Source organism: Triplophysa dalaica, chromosome 14 (genome assembly GCF_015846415.1).
Source record: "Triplophysa dalaica isolate WHDGS20190420 chromosome 14, ASM1584641v1, whole genome shotgun sequence".
Lineage (NCBI taxonomy): Eukaryota > Metazoa > Chordata > Actinopteri > Cypriniformes > Nemacheilidae > Triplophysa > Triplophysa dalaica.
The window spans coordinates 12,101,352-12,119,156 of NC_079555.1; the positions used below are offsets into that span (position 1 = coordinate 12,101,352).

The window sequence follows — 17,805 nt, forward strand, 5'->3', positions numbered from 1 at the left end:
CCCTCTCACACAGTTGGCTTAAACATTTATGTCGAATGTTGAATGGGGTGTTGCTTTAAAAGTGCAGGCGGTGCCAGATGGGCATTGATGGAAATCAGATAGTAACTCTTTGAATCTTTTTTTAATCATAGAACTTGTTTTAAGGAATAACAACTGTGTTTTTTTTGCTCTGTACTTTGCTGCCGAATGAAACAGATAAATACAAAATCGATCTTCAAATGAAAACAAAACAAATGATGTAATTATGTTTTGTTTATTGACCTGTTCAACTGAATACCTACTTGCATTGTGTTTTCTATAACAGTATTTTCAATAAAATGTCCTCTAGATGTCACTCATGCCCTTCCCTGTCTCTCAAAGGAAAAATACAGTCAATGGAACAAGATCCAAATGAGTTAAAGTCGTACTAAAGGAACAGTTTGCCTAAAAATAAATATTCTGACATCATTTTCTTACTCTCAAGTTGTTACAAATCTGCATAATTTTTTTTGTTCTGATGAACACAAAAGAAGATTTTTTGAAGAATGTAGGAAAGCAAACAGTTCAGGGATACTTTAGACTACCATTGTAATTTGTACTACTATCGTAGTCAATGGTGGATAAAAGAACTACCATTTCCCACCAACCCCCATTCATGGGATTCAGAAGAAACAAAAAATGCAAAATTTTAAAATTAAGACAAATTTGGGAATGACTTGGGAAGACTAAAAAATACCATTAGGTGCTGTTACTTGTAAGTATAATGATTTTTGTGTGTTTTGTGTTAACTTAAAATTGACATTATCACTTGTTCACGTTTGTTGTATGTGATGACTCAAAGTCTAAATTAAAGCTATTTTTTAGGAATTGCCTGTTAAGTATCTTTCTATAATACAGATTGTTCTGACAAACACTCCAGTCTTTTGTTCTTAGTTTTTTTTTTATTTGGAATACATTTTAAATCATATATTTGTATTATTTACATAGAAAAAGGAGGAAATACTCTATATGCTATTAACTACAATCATACGAATAAACTGGCATGTTGATTTTAAAAAAAGGTAGAAACAAGCCAAGTGTCAATTACAATTTCATGTCACAGTCATACAAAGGAAAATTATTACTTTTCTGAGCCTCTTCCCATGAGGGCTTTTTTGGTGTTTCTCTCTGGACGTAAAAGGATGATGTAGCACTTTGGGGCAAATATGGCCACTAATACTCCAAAACTAGAGGCAAGAATGGCAAAAATCTCCACAGCCACTGCATATTTCCCTGGTGAGCTGACATATGCTGGAACAAACGCAATCCACACAGTGCAGAAGATCAACATGCTGAAGGTAATAAACTTTGCTTCATTAAAACTATCAGGAAGGTTTCTTGCCAGGAAAGCTAACAGAAAACTAACAGCTGCCAGAAAGCCAATGTAACCTAGAAGCACAGCAAATCCAGCCACTGAACCAATAGAACATTCATACACTACTTTAGAACTAATATATTGACTGTTTTTATGGGGTGTTGGAGATGCAGTTGATAACCAGACAACACATATTGCCACTTGGAGAGCAGTTAGAACCAAGACTGTGCCTCTTTGTTGAGCTGCTCCAAACCATTTCATTGCACTTTTACCTTCTGGTCGAGATGACTTGAACACGGCTATTACCACCATAGTCTTGACCAGAATACTGGAGACGCACAGAACAAAACTAATGCCAAACACAGCATGTCTTAACTGACACGTCCACAACTGTGGACGACCAATAAACAGCAGCACACACAGAAAACACAGTTTGAGTGACAGCAGCAGCAGGAAGCTGAGCTCTGAATTATTGGCGCGCACTATAGGAGTGTTACGGTGATGAACGAAGATGATCATCACAAGAGCACAGAAGCAGGTGCCGAGTAGTGAAGCAGTGGTCAGAGAGATGCCCAGAGGTTCCTCATAGGACAGATACTCCACTTCTTTAGGGATACACTGATCCTTATCTGGATTGGACCAGAACTCATCTGGACAAACTGTGCACTCATTTGCATCTGTGATGTGTAAAACAGAGAATTTAGAAGGAAGTTACATGGAAACATAGCAACATTCTTCATATGAATCATAAAACCCTCACCTGTTGTGTTGGAAATCTCTCCATCTGCACATGGCAGGCAGTCAAAGCAGCAGACAGGAAGGCCCTTTCTTCTGGCTCGTCTGGTGCTTGGAGGGCAGCTCTCACTACACACAGAGCGTGGTGGCTAATGGATACATCATTGGAAGAAGTGATACATGTGTCTGTCAAATATAGACTCTATAATATTTTAGTGACCATTACGCACCATAGTATTTTTTAAATATACTTCAAATCAAATATAATGTAAGTTACTTTTCTTGTATCAGAGTTCCAGTATAATTCATCTTCATTCAGTGTGAGCACTTTCCCTTTTGCCGCTCCTTCATCCACCACACCGACTGTTCGGACAATGATGGACCCATCAGAGCTCGGCTGCCAGTTCATCACATCATAGATGGCCAGAGCATCTCCATTCTCATCAAATGACACACGATCCCCAAAACCTGTGGTGAAGTTCACTTTCTGTAGATAATGGACCAGCTGTACATTTTTAGACAGGACAGGTGTGAAATAGAATCAGAATGAATACTTTTCTCAATATGCGCATCTTTGCTTTAATGTTTTTTTCTGTGTTTGTGTTATTATGTGACTATATATTTTAATGTTACCTGCCAGGGCTGCAGGTTGGTTATGTCAACACATGTATTCTCACTGAATGGTCCTCTCCCCTCCTCACACTGCATCAGGTCATGAAGTGCATGTGCCAGAGCATAAACTGTTTTATACACATTATATGAAGCTCTCAACTGTGATACATCAGTGTATGCTGTGTTTGTGCTGCTTAGATCCTCTTGACCTGTACATGCTTTTTCTCCCTGACTGCCTTCAGTCTTAAACCTGCACCCGAATATGTTCTCCCAAAAGATTCTCACCATATTATTTTTTGGATCATTGTCAGGAAGGAGACGAACAAGAAAATCCCGAAGTCCCTGGATCTCTCCACGCCGTATGGCGATGCCCAGTGTGCCCCCCAGGAAGGGCAGAAGACGCTGGAGTGTGAAACACAGGAGAGGTGGCCCAAGCTTCACTTGCTATCCACTGCCTATCCGTAACATTCTGTAAAGCCACCTCATCCATTAAAGGCAACAGATAAGTAGAAGTGGCAAACACCACCACCACTTTAGCTGTAGAGTCCTGAATAACTCCCACTAAATGCCGAATATCTTTGCGGTTGTTATCAAGAGGCAGGATTTCAGAAAAAGCAACGCAACCTCCAAACAACTGCACCCCTTGGTGAAAGGACTGTGCTGCATAGGTGCCATAATCATCATCACTGTAAAGAAGACCGACCCATGTCCATCCAAAATGTCTCAAGATCTGCATCATAGCCCTCACCTGGAAGGCATCGCTGGGGATAGTTCTGAAAAAAGAGGGATACTTCTTCCTGTCACTCAGACAGGAGCAGGTGGCAAAATAGCTCACCTAATAAAGGAAAAGAAAGAGATATGGTACATACTCAAATTCGTATTCAAATTCTTGCATTTGAGGATTTATATAAAGACAGAGATTTAGGATAATTGCACAATTTTTTCCTTTTAAAACAAAACATATAAATGTGGAGCGAAGTGTATTGTATTATTCATGAATTTCATCACATCTTACTATAGGTATTCGAAACAGCCCCAGCACACTGGAGATCGCTATTGAAGGAGTGGAATTTGAGTCTCCCACAATTCCAATGACTGGTGGTGGTCCAGTACAGTTGAGGTTGGAAAAGGACTCTTCTGTCCCACTAACCAGAGCAATAGCAGCCCGGAACGCCATTCCCAACATAACACAGTTGTCATACAGATGATAACCAAGAGTTATATTTGGCAGCAGGTTTGGATTCTTATTGATCTCATCTATCGCAAAAATCATAGTCTGTGCTTGCTGGAAACTTGCCATATCAAATCTAGAAAAACAAACACACATTTTAATACGAAGCCATTATAATTCTTATTAAGAGAAATAAGAGAATCATCAACACAATGCCATATAGGCCTACAGTATATATATTTTCCAACATCCTTTTAGAAACTTAACAGTAGCAAATTACAAAAAAGTTAAGTAAATGTCATTTTTAAAGAGCAATTTTACATATATGCATATATTGTTTTTCTGATGTTCCCATTATCTGTCCTTATTCCATTTGGCTCCAGACTCACTGTTCACAGTACGGTGGATCTGGCTCAGTTCTGAAGCTCAGTTCTGGGAACACTGTGAGAAAATGAACTTCAAACAGGCCTCCGAGTATAAGATCTCCATCCTTGTACATCCCATTTAACTCGAAGCGTCCTTGAAGCTGACAAGAACTCGAATTGAGGATTAAAGCTGCAGAGATACAGTTTAAGGACAGATACAAGCAGATGTTTAGAGGGATCCACATCTTTCTCTGTCACTTACACTCTTTCTTTCCTACTCACTCACTTTGCTCACAAATTTATGATAACGTTGAGCAGGGTGTAACTTTTAGAAAAGCGGGAGGTGCCAAACAGGCATGAGTGGAAATTAGGACGTCACCGGGAATCCCTCAATTGTTATAATTAAAATAGCTCAGGCAATTTGTTTCAGTATTGAACATTCAATTTATTGATAACCAATGTTGCCAAATTATTATAGATTTTTATTACAGCCACACATTTTTTCTTAAAGGAGGCATGAATTAAAATCACAATTTTAAGTCAAGCTTTTGTTATATAAGTGGGAATCGTATTCACACAAGTGTAAGTGTTAATACTGAAAACACCCTTTTCACTGAGATTACTGTTATTGACACAAGGCCCAGTGAACGGCAGTTTCTGGAATGCACCTATCTATGACGACATTAATAGGTTGAACACAACCTCCATAGAAAAAATTCGCCTCTCACTAAATCCTTGGTGTTTCGAGTCTGACGTCATTACCCAAACATGTTTTTTCGTACATTTTAACAATCATAGGTAGTTTAGATAGTTAGAGTAAGGTTAGGGTAAGAGTGTGGGTCAGGATAAAGGTTTCGTAAGACTTGAAACACCAAGATTTAGTCAACGCTACCAACGCTGTTTACAGGTGAGGGGGGCAGCTGTTTACCTCGACCGGGGATATCGTCGGGCGGTGTAAGGAATACTTCGAGGATCTCCTCAATGCCCGCCGTCACGTCTTCCATTGAGGAAGCAGAGGCTGAGGGCTCGGAGGCGGACTCATCCATCACCCGGGCTGAAGTCACAGAGGTCGTCAACAAACTCCTCGGTGGCAGGGCTCCGGGGGTGGATGAGGTCCGCCCTGAGTACCTCAAGTCTCTGGATGTTGTGGGGCTGTCTTGGCTGACACGCCTCTGCAGCACCGCGTGGCGGTCGGGGACAGTGCCTTTGGACTGGCAGACCGGGGTGGTGGTCCCTCTTTTTAAGAAGGGGGACCGGAGGGTGTGCTCCAACTATCGGGGATCACACTTCTCAGCCTCCCCGGGAAAGTCTATGCCAGGGTACTGGAGAGGAGAATCCGGCCGATGGTAGAACCTCGGATTCAGGAGGAACAGTGTGGTTTTCGTCCAGGTCGTGGAACACTGGACCAGCTCTATACCCTCTCCAGGGTGCTGAAGGGTTCTTGGGAGTTTGCCCAACCAATCCACATGTGTTTTGTGGATTTGGAGAAGGCATTCGACAGTGTCCCTCGCGGCATCTTGTGGAGGGTGCTCTGGGAGTATGGGATTCGGAACCCTTTGCTAAGGGCTATCCGGTCCCTGTATGACCAGAGCAGGAGCTTGGTTCGCATTGCCGGCAGTAAGTCAGACTTGTTCCCGGTGCATGTAGGACTCCGGCAGGGATGCCCTTTGTCGCCGGTTCTGTTCATAATTTTTATGGACAGAATTTCTAGGTGCAGCCAGGGGCCGGAGGGCGTCGGGTTTGGGGACCACACGATTTCATCTCTGCTCTTTGCGGATGATGTTGTTGTGCTGGCCCCATCAGACCAGGACCTTCAGCATGCACTGGGACGGTTTGCAGCCGAGTGTGAAGCGGCTGGGATGAGAATCAGCACCTCCAAATCTGAGGCCATGGTTCTCAGTCGGAAAAGGTTGGCTTTCCCACTTCAGGTGGGTGGAGGGTCCCTGCCTCAAGTGGAGGAGTTCAAGTATCTGGGGGTCTTGTTCACGAGTGAGGGAAGGATGGAACGGGAGATTGACAGACGGATCGGTGCAGCCTCTGCAGTAATGCGGTCGCTGAACCGGTCTGTCGTGGTGAAGAAGGAGCTGAGTCGCAAGGCGAAGCTCTCGATTTACCGGTCAATCTACGTTCCTACTCTCACCTATGGTCATTAGCTGTGGGTCATGACCGAAAGGACAAGATCCCGGATGACAGGCGGCCGAAATGAGCTTTCTCCGCAGGGTGGCTGGGCGATCCCGTAGAGATAGGGTGAGAAGCTTGGTCACTCGGGAGGAGCTCAGAGTAGAGCCGCTGCTCCTCCACATCGAGAGTGGACAGCTGAGGTCGCTCGGGCATCTTTTCCGGATGCCCCCTGGACGTCTTCCCGGGAAGGTGTTCCGGGCATGTCCCACCAGGAGGAGACCCCGGGGAAGACCTAGGACATGCTGGAGGGACTATGTCTCCCGGCTGGCCTGGGAACGCCTCGGTATCCCCCCGGAAGAGCTGGAGGAAGTGTCTAGGGAGAGGGAAGTCTGGGCATCCCTGTATGTTTCATATGTGTTTAATATGTTTCATGTACAGCTGCTTTGTAACAATGAAAATTGTAAAAAACGGATATAAATAAAGTTGACTTGACTCGACTTTGAGAACCTGTCTTATAAAGAAAAATATTTAATAAGGATTTGGACCACAGGAAAAGTTTACCAAGTAGCAACACTCACAAAAAGATCAAATTCATTATCATAAGTGCATGCAATAGCTATAAATTAACATTAGTTAATAAAGCAATAAAATAATCATATTACAATATAATATACAACTTTTTTAATTGATTACTTGTTACATTAATATTACACCAAATTAATAAATGTCATATTTAAATGTCAGTACATGCTGTGGCATAAACTAACATAAATTAAATGCTCTGATGCTCTGAACACAGATGGTTAAGCGTGAATGAACGTCCCGGACTCAGGTGATCCATATGTTTTATTATGATTTTAATGAGATAAAAATTGAAGAAATCAAGTGTATTGTAACTTAAACATTTATTTCAGCTAGACTCACCAGCATGGCCAAAATAACTTACATGCATGCCTCAAACACATTCACTAAACTACTGACATTTTTACAAATTTACAGTAAAAGTGTATAGAATTTGTTTTCTATTTCTCTTGCATAGCTCTTCCCATAAGGGCTTTTTTGGTGTTTCTCTCTGGACGTAAAAGGATGATGTAGCACTTTGGGGCAAATATAGCCACTAATAATCCAAAACTGGAGGCCAGGATGGCAAAAATCTCCACAGCCACTGCATATTTCCCTGGTGAACTGACATATGCTGGAACAAATGTGATCCACACAGCACAGAATATCAACATGCTGAAGGTTATAAACTTTGCTTCATTAAAACTGTCAGGAAGGTTTCTTGCCAGGAAAGCTAACATGAAGCTTACAGCCGCCAGAAAGCCAATGTAACCTAGAAGAACAGCAAATCCAATCACTGAACCAATAGAACATTCATACACTACTTTAGACCTGATATACTGACTGTTTTTATGGGGTGTTGGAGATGCAGTCGATAACCAGACAACACATATTGCCACTTGGAGAGCAGTTAGAACCAAGACTGTGCCTCTTTGTTGAGCTGCTCCAAACCATTTCATTGCACTTTTACCTTCTGGTCGAGATGACTTGAACACGGCTATTACCACCATAGTCTTGACCAGAATACTGGAGACACACAGAACAAAACTAATGCCAAACACAGCATGTCTTAACTGACACGTCCACAACTGTGGACGACCAATAAACAGCAGCACACACAGAAAACACAGTTTGAGTGACAGCAGCAGCAGGAAGCTGAGCTCTGAATTATTGGCGCGCACTATAGGAGTGTTACGGTGATGAACGAAGATGATCATCACAAGAGCACAGAAGCAGGTGCCGAGTAGTGAAGCAGTGGTCAGAGAGATGCCCAGAGGTTCCTCATAGGACAGATACTCCACTTCTTTAGGTATACACTGATCCTTATCTGGATTGGACCAGAACTCATCTGGACACACTGTGCAGTCATTTGCATCTGTAGGTGTGCGAAAGAAAATTAAAGTGAAAAATACATTCAATATGTAGGAGAAGTCTTCTTTATTTGCCAGCCATAATTGCTTACCTGTTGTGTTAGAAATCTCTCCATCTGCACATGTCAGGCAGTCAAAGCAGCAGACAGGAAGGCCCTTTCTTCTGGCTCGTCTGGTACCTGGAGGGCAGCTCTCACTACACACAGAGTGCGGAGGCTGAAGGAAACATACAGTACGTCAACTATTATTTTACACACAAGCATTAATGTGTTTTTCTGTTGTAATTCACATTAGTTCTTCATTATTGTGCATTTGTGCTTCAGTTATTTGTATTAAATTGATATGGCATCTGCACAAAAAAATAACACGATGCGCACACAAACCTTGGGAACTAAGGGGGAACAACATCTGTCATTACTCATCAGTGATGTGTGTTTGTTGGATATACCACAGGACATTATAGTGAACAATCAAAGAATACACTTTACATTAATCTATTATCAGATTTTATTATAGTTCTGTGTTGTTTTGAGTACATTACTTTTCTTGTATCAGAGTTCCAGTATAATTCATCTTCATTCAGTGTGAGCACTTTCCCTGTTGTCGCTCCTTCATCCACCACACCGACTGTTCGGACAATGATGGACCCGTCAGAGCTCGGCTGCCAGTTCATCACATCATAGATGGCCAGAGCATCTCCATTCTCATCAAATGACACACGATCCCCAAAACCTGTGGTGAAGTTCACTTTCTGTAGATAATGGACCAGCTGTACAGGTAACAGACAGTTATAAATTTGGTTTGTAAACAAAACATTTTGTATGCGGTTTTTAAAAGATTTTTCTAATATGCAGTTTATTTGCAATGCTGTGTTTTTTATTCGGTCTTACCTGCCAGGGCTGCAGGTTGGTTATGTCAAGACATGTATTCTCACTGAATGGTCCTCTCCCCTCCTCACACTGCATCAGGTCATGAAGTGCATGTGCCAGAGCATAAACTGCCTTATACACATTATATGAAGCTCTCAACTGTGATACATCAGTGTATGCTGTGTTTGTGCTGCTTAGATCCTCTTGACCTGTACACATTTCTTCTCCTTTTTCTATGTCTGGAGTTTCAAATTTACATCCAAACATTATCTCCCAAAAGATTCTCAGCATGTTGTTTTTTGGATTATTGTCAGGACGGAGGAAATGCAAAAAGTCATGAAGTCCCTGGATCTCTCCACGTCTGATGGCGATGCCCAGTGTGCCCCCCAGGAAGGGCAGAAGACGTGGAGTGTGAAACACAGGAGAAGTGGCCCAAGCTTCACTTGCAATCCACTGCCTGCCCGTCACATTTTGCAGGGCCACCTCATCCATTAAAGGCAACAGATAAGCCTCAGTGGAGAAAACAACCACCACTTTAGCCGTAGAGGCCTGAATCACTCCCACTATGTGCTGTATATCTCTACGGTTGTTATCACGGGGCAGCATTTCAGAAAAAGCCACACACCCTCCAAACAACTGCACATCTTGGTGGAAGGACTGAGCGGCATAGATTCCGTAATCATCATCACTGTAAAGGAGACCGACCCATGTCCATCCAAAATGTGTCAAGATCTGCATCATAGCCCTCACCTGGAAGGCATCACTGGGGATAGTTCTGAAAAAAGAGGGATATTTCTTCCTGTCACTCAGACAGGAGCAGGTGGCAAAGTAGCTCACCTAATAGAAGAGACACAAATATAAATCAAATCAAGTCTAAAAATTTGTTATATATTTTACAAAATTGTCTCTATTAATCCATTCATTTGTTTTTTAACGCTTAAAAAATATAGCTTACATCTTACCATAGGCACTCGAAACAGCCCCAGCACACTAGAGATCGCAATGGAGTGTGTGGACCCTGGATCCCCTACAATAGCAATGACTGGTGGTGGTCCGGTACAGTCGAGGTCGGAGATGGACTCCTCCGTCCCACTTACCAGAGCTGTTGCAGCACGAAACGCCACTCCGAGTTTTACACAATTGTCATACAGATAGTAACCAAGAGTGATGTTAGGCAGCAGACTGGGATTTTTATTGATTTCCTGTAATGCAAAAACCATAGTCTGTGCCTGCTGGAAGCTTGCCATATCAAATCTAGAAAAATGCAAGGGAAAAATGACATTTCATTGTTGATTTACAAAGATACATTAAATTCATAGATACTGTACTGTAGATCCAACATAAAATCAATCTTTTTACTTTAAGTATTGTTTAAGATCCGTCAATCATGAATTATAATTTTCATTTGATTTGCAGAAGGCACATGTTTGTTTCTACATTTATCAAAGCACATACCAACAAAAACTATTTGCAATTGCTAAAAAAGCATTTTTCTTTAGTCTCTTTTAATTTGTTTTTTGCTCTCATGCCCAGCTGTCCTTATTCAGTTTTGCTCCAGACTCACTGTTCACAGTACGGTGGATCTGGCTCAGTTCTGAAGCTCAGTTCTGGGAACACTGTGAGAAAATGAACCTCAAACAGGCCTCCGAGTATGAGATCTCCATCCTGATACATCCCGTTTAACTTGAAGCGTCCTTGAAGCCGACAGGTGCCTGCACTGACCACTGACACTAAAGAAATGCAGTTAATGGACAGGTACAGACATAGAGTGATCCACATCTCTCTCTCTCTCTCTCTCTCTCTCTCTCTCTCAGTTGAATCATACCCATTCGGTTCTTTTATTTATATCAAGGATTGCACTGTATGGGGTTTTGCTTTAAACAGTAGGTGGGGCCTCTCAGGAAATCTCTTAATGCTTTTTGAAAATGAAATGTAGTTTGGAGAATAGCGACTTAGTTAAAGCTGATGTATGATGTAGTTTCAGTTGCTTTTATTGTATTACACATCAGCTCATTAAAGATAGTTTTACGTTTAAATTTGTTTCCCTACGACTGAAAAGTCGTTGTGGCGCACATAATAATATAAAATGACATTCATTGTTATCCGTTTATTTTGCGTACATTTCCTTTAATGATAAAACAATGCAATGCAGTGCAAAATTTAAAACACATGTAAACCGGTGTAAAAATGAATACTTAACATTTATTTGTATTAATACAGTATATTGTGCAATCTTTTTATGTTTTTAAAAAAATTCTAGCGCACAGGTAGAGTATAGTGCACATTTTCTGTTTGGTCACTAAATTCCTTTTGTGCAGAAACTTTCTCATAGTTTTGATTATTTTATTTTCATTATTTGGATAATAATAAAAGAAAAAAAATGTGTAGGTTTGTCTAAAGGTTGAACTTGTTCAGTATACATCATGCTGCCCAGGGTGATTGTGTACATCAGGCTTGTCTTATCATTGAGTATAATTGTGTTTCTAGAATGGCCCTGTGGGTGGCAGTGTGTCATTAGATTATGTGTTAGATCGTCAGGCACCCAGTTTGTTTGGGTTGTTTTGGACTAAGAGCTTCTGTCTTCATGACACGTCAGTTTCATTTCACATGGGCGGTTTTGAAATGATGTAAATCCTGCTCTTATAAACAGAAACAGAACAATATTTCATGCAATCTCATTATTTTTTATGCTGTGCTGCTCTCCTGTCATTGTTGTTGTTCAGGAATGTCACCATGGGTGTATGTGTGAACATAGTGATCATGCACACATACCAATTTACCCAGTGTCCTTTGTTTTTAGATCTCAGCTTTATACAGTACAGACTGCAGCCACTAGTGCTTAGCATCTTCTACATCGGACAACTATGCTGCACATGATGATGTCATTCAGAATCAGCTTCTGGGCCTGCATCCCACAAACCAGTTCAGATTTTAAAATACAGCTGTAAAGCTCAGACATACTGCTTTATCGTAGATAATGTTGTTTGTGTAATATATTAAAGTTTTTATGTCATCTTAGCCTTTGACTCTCTAAAATGCTTGATTCTGAATAGACATTCTTGTGTTGTTTAAAACAAAACTCGAAAACCTATCTCCTAAATAGATGTGCTCATATTTCAACCCGTTCTCATCAACTGAATATAAATAACAAGCTGTTGCATTATCGTGTAATACGTACTCCAAAATTCGATTTTGCGTGCATAAGCTAGGATAGGCCAATGTTTGCTTGCACCTGGGTGGAGCGCAGCCATTTTAAAACGTAAATAAAGAGGAAACACTGAAATAATTTAAATAATACTGTCAGGTTTAGGGTTTGGTAAGGGTATAGGTTATAATATGCACACACGCTATCATTAGGTTTAGTGTTTGGGTAAGGGGACATGTCAATGAGACAAACTCCTGTTTAAAATACACACACACCAAAATGGCGTATCATATGCATGCAAAATTAAACGTATTGTATGCACACAAAACCACACTTTGGCGTACGTATTACACAATATTGTACAGCGCGTGTTATTTACATGCACTTGAAGAGAATATTTTGTCTATCCACAGATTTGAAGTCTTGATGTTAGCTGTTGACATATTCCAATTCGAATCAATACTTATATTAAATATACTTTTGTTTATTTGTGTGATACAGTAAGTAGCCATAAAATAATAGGACAGTATACAGTTAGATGTTTTCTATCTTTCTTTCTTTCTTTACAGGAAGAAACTAAACAAAATGCAAAAACATAAAAAGGTAGAATACAGTACTGTACATGGTATAGAAAGAGTAAGACCATTCTATTAAAGCAATGTCAATGAAATTTTCAGAACCCTGAGCTAATCTATATCAGCAGTCTCCTGGTGAGAAAGCCAAAACTATAACAATGAAAAACTTTGTGAGAAACCAGTCTCAGCCGAGAGAGTCAGGTCTCATCTGATGTGTTACAGCTGCACGCAGTGACTTTGATAAAAAGTTACAGAGTAAATGTTTTTGATTAGTAAGGAGAGCTTATTAGTTGTAATTTATCAAATTTATATTTGTGTGAAACTGTTTAACTCAGATTTTTTACAACAATTTTGAACAACAGAGGAGTGTTTTAGGCTGGGATATTAGTAGAGGCATAATGTGCATCTACAATTTATTGTATATTTTACTGAAATCAAATAAATACAAATAATACATTTATTTAATCAGTATACTATCAATATAACATTTGTGTAAGTTTAGTGTATGTTATGTTCATTCAATATGTTAGTAAATAACATGAAGGGAAATAATGAATGTATTTTAACTGTAAGAATGGATACTGATTTTATGTATCTGTCAAGCACCAACGGCATCAGATGATGTAGTGTACATGACTATTAGCTTTGTGTGCCTCTTCCCATGATGGCTTTTTTTGTGTTTCTCTCTGGATGTAAGATGATGATGTAGAACTTTGGTGCAAATATGGCCACCAGCAACCCAAAACTTGAGGCCAGGATGGCAAAAATCTCCACAGCCACTGCATATTTCCCTGGTGAACTGACATATGCTGGAACAAATGTGATCCACACAGCACAGAATATCAACATGCTGAAGGTAATAAACTTTGCTTCATTAAAACTATCTGGGAGGTTTCTTGCAAGAAATGCTAACATGAAGCTTATAGCTGCCAGCAGTCCGATATATCCCAGCAACATAGAAAATCCAACCACTGAGCCTACAGCGCATTCAAATACTATTTTAGACCTGATGTACTGACTGTTTTTATGGGGTTTGGGAGAAGCAGTTGATAGCCAGACTGCACAAATCACCACCTGGAGAGCAGTTAGAACCAAGACTGTGCCTCTTTGTTGAGCTGCTCCAAACCATTTCATTGCACTTTTACCTTCTGGTCGAGATGACTTGAACACAGCTATTACCACCATAGTCTTGACCAGAATACTGGAGACACACAGAACAAAACTAATGCCAAACACAGCATGTCTTAACTGACACGTCCACAACTGTGGACGACCAATAAACAGCAGCACACACAGAAAACACAGTTTGAGTGACAGCAGCAGCAGGAAGCTGAGCTCTGAATTATTTGAACGCACTATAGGAGTGTTACGGTGATGAACAAAAACGGCCATCACGATAGCACAGAAGCAAGTGCCAAGTATTGAGGCAGTGGTCAGAGAGATGCCCAGAGGTTCCTCATAGGACAGATACTCCACTTCTTTAGGGATACACTTATCATTTTCTGGGTTTGACCAGAACTCATCTGGACAAGGTATGCACTCAGTAGAATCTGTGCATGAGAAATTACAAACATGTTTGTTAAACGCGAAATGACCAAGCAAATGAAAGTGGCATCTTCACTGGTTGTACAGATGTTAAACACATGTGTTTTAATAAATATATAGAATATTATATTCTCTTAACATCATTTCCTCACCTGTTGTGTTAGAAATCTCTCCATCTGCACATGGCAGGCAGTCAAAGCAGCAGACAGGAAGGCCCTTTCTTCTGGCTCGTCTTGTGCCTGGAGGGCAGCTCTCACTACACACAGAGCGCGGAGGCTGTAGGATAAATTGTTTGAAAAAAAATTGCATGTATCTGCACCTGAATGTATATTATAGTGACCATTACATCTATAGTTTGGTGTAAACTGTATAATTGCAAATCAAATATAATGTAAATTACTTTTCTAGTGTCAAAGTTCCAGTATAATTCATCTTCATTCAGTGTGAGCACTTTCCCTGTTGTCGCTCCTTCATCCACCACACCGACTGTTCGGACAATGATGGACCCATCAGAGCTCGGCTGCCAGTTCATCACATCATAGATGGCCAGAGCATCTCCATTCTCATCAAATGACACACGGTCCCCAAAACCTGTGGCGAAGTTCACTTTCTGTAGATAATGGACCACCTGTACAGGTTAGATAAAGGATGTTTTTTTTTCTGCATTTTGGTGTATTTTGCTTTTTATAAATAACTACACCTATTATTACCTGCCAGGGCTGCAGGTTGTTTATGTCAGCACATTTATTCTCACTGAATGGTCCTCTCCCCTCCTCACACTGCATCAGGTCATGAAGTGCATGTGCCAGAGCATAAACTGCCTTATACACATTATATGAAGCTCTCAACTCTGATACATCAGTGTATGCTGTGTCTGTAGTGCTCAGATCCTCTTGCCCTGTACACAACTTTTCTCCCTCATTGCCTTCATTCTTAATCTTGCATCCAAACATACTCTCCCAAAAAATTCTAACCATACTGTTTTCTGAATCATTGTCAGGTCGGAGGTGTAGCAGGAAGTCACCGATTCCCTCAATCTCTCCTCGTCGGATGGCAATACCCAGCGTCCCACCCAAAACAGGCATCAGCCGCGGAGCGAGAAGCACAGGTGAAGTTGCCCAGGCCTCACTAGCAATCCATTGTCTGCCTGTCACATTTTTCAACAGCATCTCGTCAACAAGGGGCAACAAATAGCTTGAAGTGGAAAACACAACAACCACCATTCCTGTGGAATCCTGAATAACACTCATTATACGTTGTATTTCCTTTGGGTTGTTATCAGAAGGTAGTATCTCAGAAAAAGCCACACAGCCCCCAACCAGCTGGATCTCCTGGTGAAAGGATTGAGCTGCGTGTTTACCATAATCATCATCACTGTGAAGGAGACCGACCCATGTCCATCCAAAATGTGTCAAGATCTGCATCATAGCCCTCACCTGGAAGGCATCACTGGGGATAGTTCTGAAGAAGGACGGGTACTTTTTTCTGTCACTCAAACAAGAGCAGGTGGCATAATAGCTCACCTAATGATGAGATGTGAGAAAAGAAAACAACTAAGTTATTAATGTTATAGCAACTGCATTATTGTGTTTGCAAATTTTCTGACATTATCTGGTATGATTCTTATTGTGGGACCATAGCTGCATGAAAAATAAAAAATACAATTGTATCTCTCACCATAGGCACTCGGAACAGTCCTAATACACGGGAGATGGCTATAGAGTTAGTTGAACCTGGATCTCCAATGATTCCTATCACTGGTGGTGGTCCCGTACAGTTGAGATGTGAGAGAGACTCTTCTTTTCCACTAACCAGAGCTGTGGCTGCACGTAATGCCACTCCAAGCCGCAAACAGTTGTCAAAGATTTGGTATCCAAGCGTGATGTTAGGGAGCAGGTTGGGGTTATTATTGATCTCATTTATGGCAAAAACCATTGTCTGTGCCTGCTGAAAGCTTGTCATATAAAAGCTGAAAAAACAACAACAACACAAAACAAAGTTAAGTTGCTTTAAGTAACAGTAACACACTTTGACAGTAACACAGACTCAACATTTAATTAAATACAATCTCATTAGGTTATTATAGTTAACATTTCTGTTTATTGAAATCAAATTAAATATTGCCTTAACATAATTGGAAAAACCTAAACTAAATGAGAATGTTGCCTAAGAATATGTTTAAGGCACTTAAATTATAATATTAAAAAAACTATATAAAAATACATTAATCTCATAAAGAAACAAAAATACATAAGAAATAAAATGACAAAAGCACATAACGAAATTGCTAGAAATCCCACTATCAATTTTGTACATTTAATATGGACTCTATATGAATACACACAAATTCTATTTATATTATAAGCATGATTTTAGTTCTGTTTCTAGTGTTTCAGATGCCAACATGATAACACTGACAAGTGACAGTGTATATACAGTACAGTGGATTTAAAAAAAGTCCTTTCAGTTGTTTTGGTCCAGACTCACTTCTCACACTGTGGTAATTCTGGTTCTGTTCTGAAGCTCAGCACTGGGAATGTTTTGAGGTACTGAACCTCAAACAGACCTCCGATGATTAAGTCTCCACCCTTGTACATCCCGTTCAACTTGAAGCGTCTCCGTATCTGACATGAGACTGAACTGTTCATCAAAACTGCAGGGATATACTGAGAAAACAGCAAGAGACAAATTTGCAGAATTATCCACATCCCTTCCTCTGTAAGTGTCACTTTATCTTTTACACTCAGTGATTTGTCCTGAAGATTAAGTGTGATACTTTTTTATAGAGCAGGCGGAACCACTTGGGCCTTTTTTGCAAGTGAAGACGTCGTTCTGGGACTCCTCACCTCGTCATCATAATAGAAATAAGAAAAATCTAAAACACAGGGCTAGGTAGAAGGTAGAAGTTAGTTTAGAATTACGTCCTTTAGGGGCATATTGTTTAAATTGACACAAATCACTTACAATAAATAAAGCCATATTTGTACAAATTTGGTGCATGATATCTTTATGCACATGCATGATTTAGAGTTTTTAAATAATATATTCAAATTTGGTAACATAACAGTATAAGCTAGCATGAACTAACAATGAACTTTAATAATTCTGAGTTCAAGTTAATTTCAGCATTTATTCATACTTTAATATATATTTTTAAAATATATGATTTTGTAATAAACTAAAATGAACAAAGATTGTTAATGCTGTAAACTGTTATTAATTGTTAGTTCATGTTAGCTAATACATTTCCAATTGTTAACAAAAACAGGCATATCTGTTACATCACACAGGTCTGATGTCTTTGTATAGGTAGTCTTCAATCCGGAGTCTAGATGGCAGTCTTGGCTTTGCTTTGTAAAGCACCTGTGGTACTGTAGATTAAAAAGAGCAACCTAATCCTATT

General features: G+C 40.2%; 3 protein-coding genes across 3 annotated transcripts; all 3 read right to left on the bottom strand.

Moving 5' to 3' along the window:
- Positions 1-1,099: 1,099 nt before the first annotated feature.
- LOC130435527 (extracellular calcium-sensing receptor-like) lies at positions 1,100-4,461 on the bottom strand. The gene is given in 7 exon segments (XM_056766220.1): positions 1,100-2,010; positions 2,094-2,217; positions 2,346-2,573; positions 2,702-3,085; positions 3,087-3,515; positions 3,696-3,987; positions 4,241-4,461. Coding segments are annotated over 7 exon segments (2,589 nt in total).
- A 2,898-nt stretch (positions 4,462-7,359) lies between these two features.
- On the bottom strand, positions 7,360-10,916 carry LOC130435535 (extracellular calcium-sensing receptor-like). Its single transcript, XM_056766229.1, has 6 exons — positions 10,702-10,916; positions 10,100-10,391; positions 9,159-9,974; positions 8,810-9,037; positions 8,361-8,484; positions 7,360-8,273 (listed from the first exon to the last, which is right to left on the bottom strand). The coding sequence occupies exons 1-6, from the start codon at positions 10,914-10,916 to the stop codon at positions 7,360-7,362; spliced, it is 2,589 nt and encodes an 862-aa protein (XP_056622207.1).
- Positions 10,917-13,496: 2,580 nt separating this feature from the next.
- Positions 13,497-17,110, bottom strand: LOC130435582 (extracellular calcium-sensing receptor-like). Its single transcript, XM_056766314.1, has 6 exons — positions 16,890-17,110; positions 16,080-16,371; positions 15,113-15,925; positions 14,803-15,030; positions 14,555-14,678; positions 13,497-14,407 (listed from the first exon to the last, which is right to left on the bottom strand). The coding sequence occupies exons 1-6, from the start codon at positions 17,108-17,110 to the stop codon at positions 13,497-13,499; spliced, it is 2,589 nt and encodes an 862-aa protein (XP_056622292.1).
- Positions 17,111-17,805: the final 695 nt, after the last annotated feature.

Bases quoted from the DNA above. Each gene is read 5' to 3' on its own strand.
- LOC130435535 (XM_056766229.1), bottom strand. From the start codon at position 10,916: ATGTGGATCACTCTATGTCTGTACCTGTCCATTAACTGCATTTCTTTA. The intron at 9,975-10,099 runs GTAAGATGTAAG...CTCTTCTATTAG, and splicing joins GGCTGTTTCGAGTGCCTATG to GTGAGCTACTTTGCCACCTG. The intron at 8,274-8,360 runs GTAAGCAATTAT...GCACACCTACAG, and splicing joins AGAGATTTCTAACACAACAG to ATGCAAATGACTGCACAGTG.
- LOC130435582 (XM_056766314.1), bottom strand. From the start codon at position 17,110: ATGTGGATAATTCTGCAAATTTGTCTCTTGCTGTTTTCTCAGTATATC. The intron at 16,372-16,889 runs GTGAGTCTGGAC...TTGTTTTTTCAG, and splicing joins GAATTACCACAGTGTGAGAA to CTTTTATATGACAAGCTTTC. The intron at 14,679-14,802 runs GTAATTTACATT...TTTATCCTACAG, and splicing joins GGAACTTTGACACTAGAAAA to CCTCCGCGCTCTGTGTGTAG.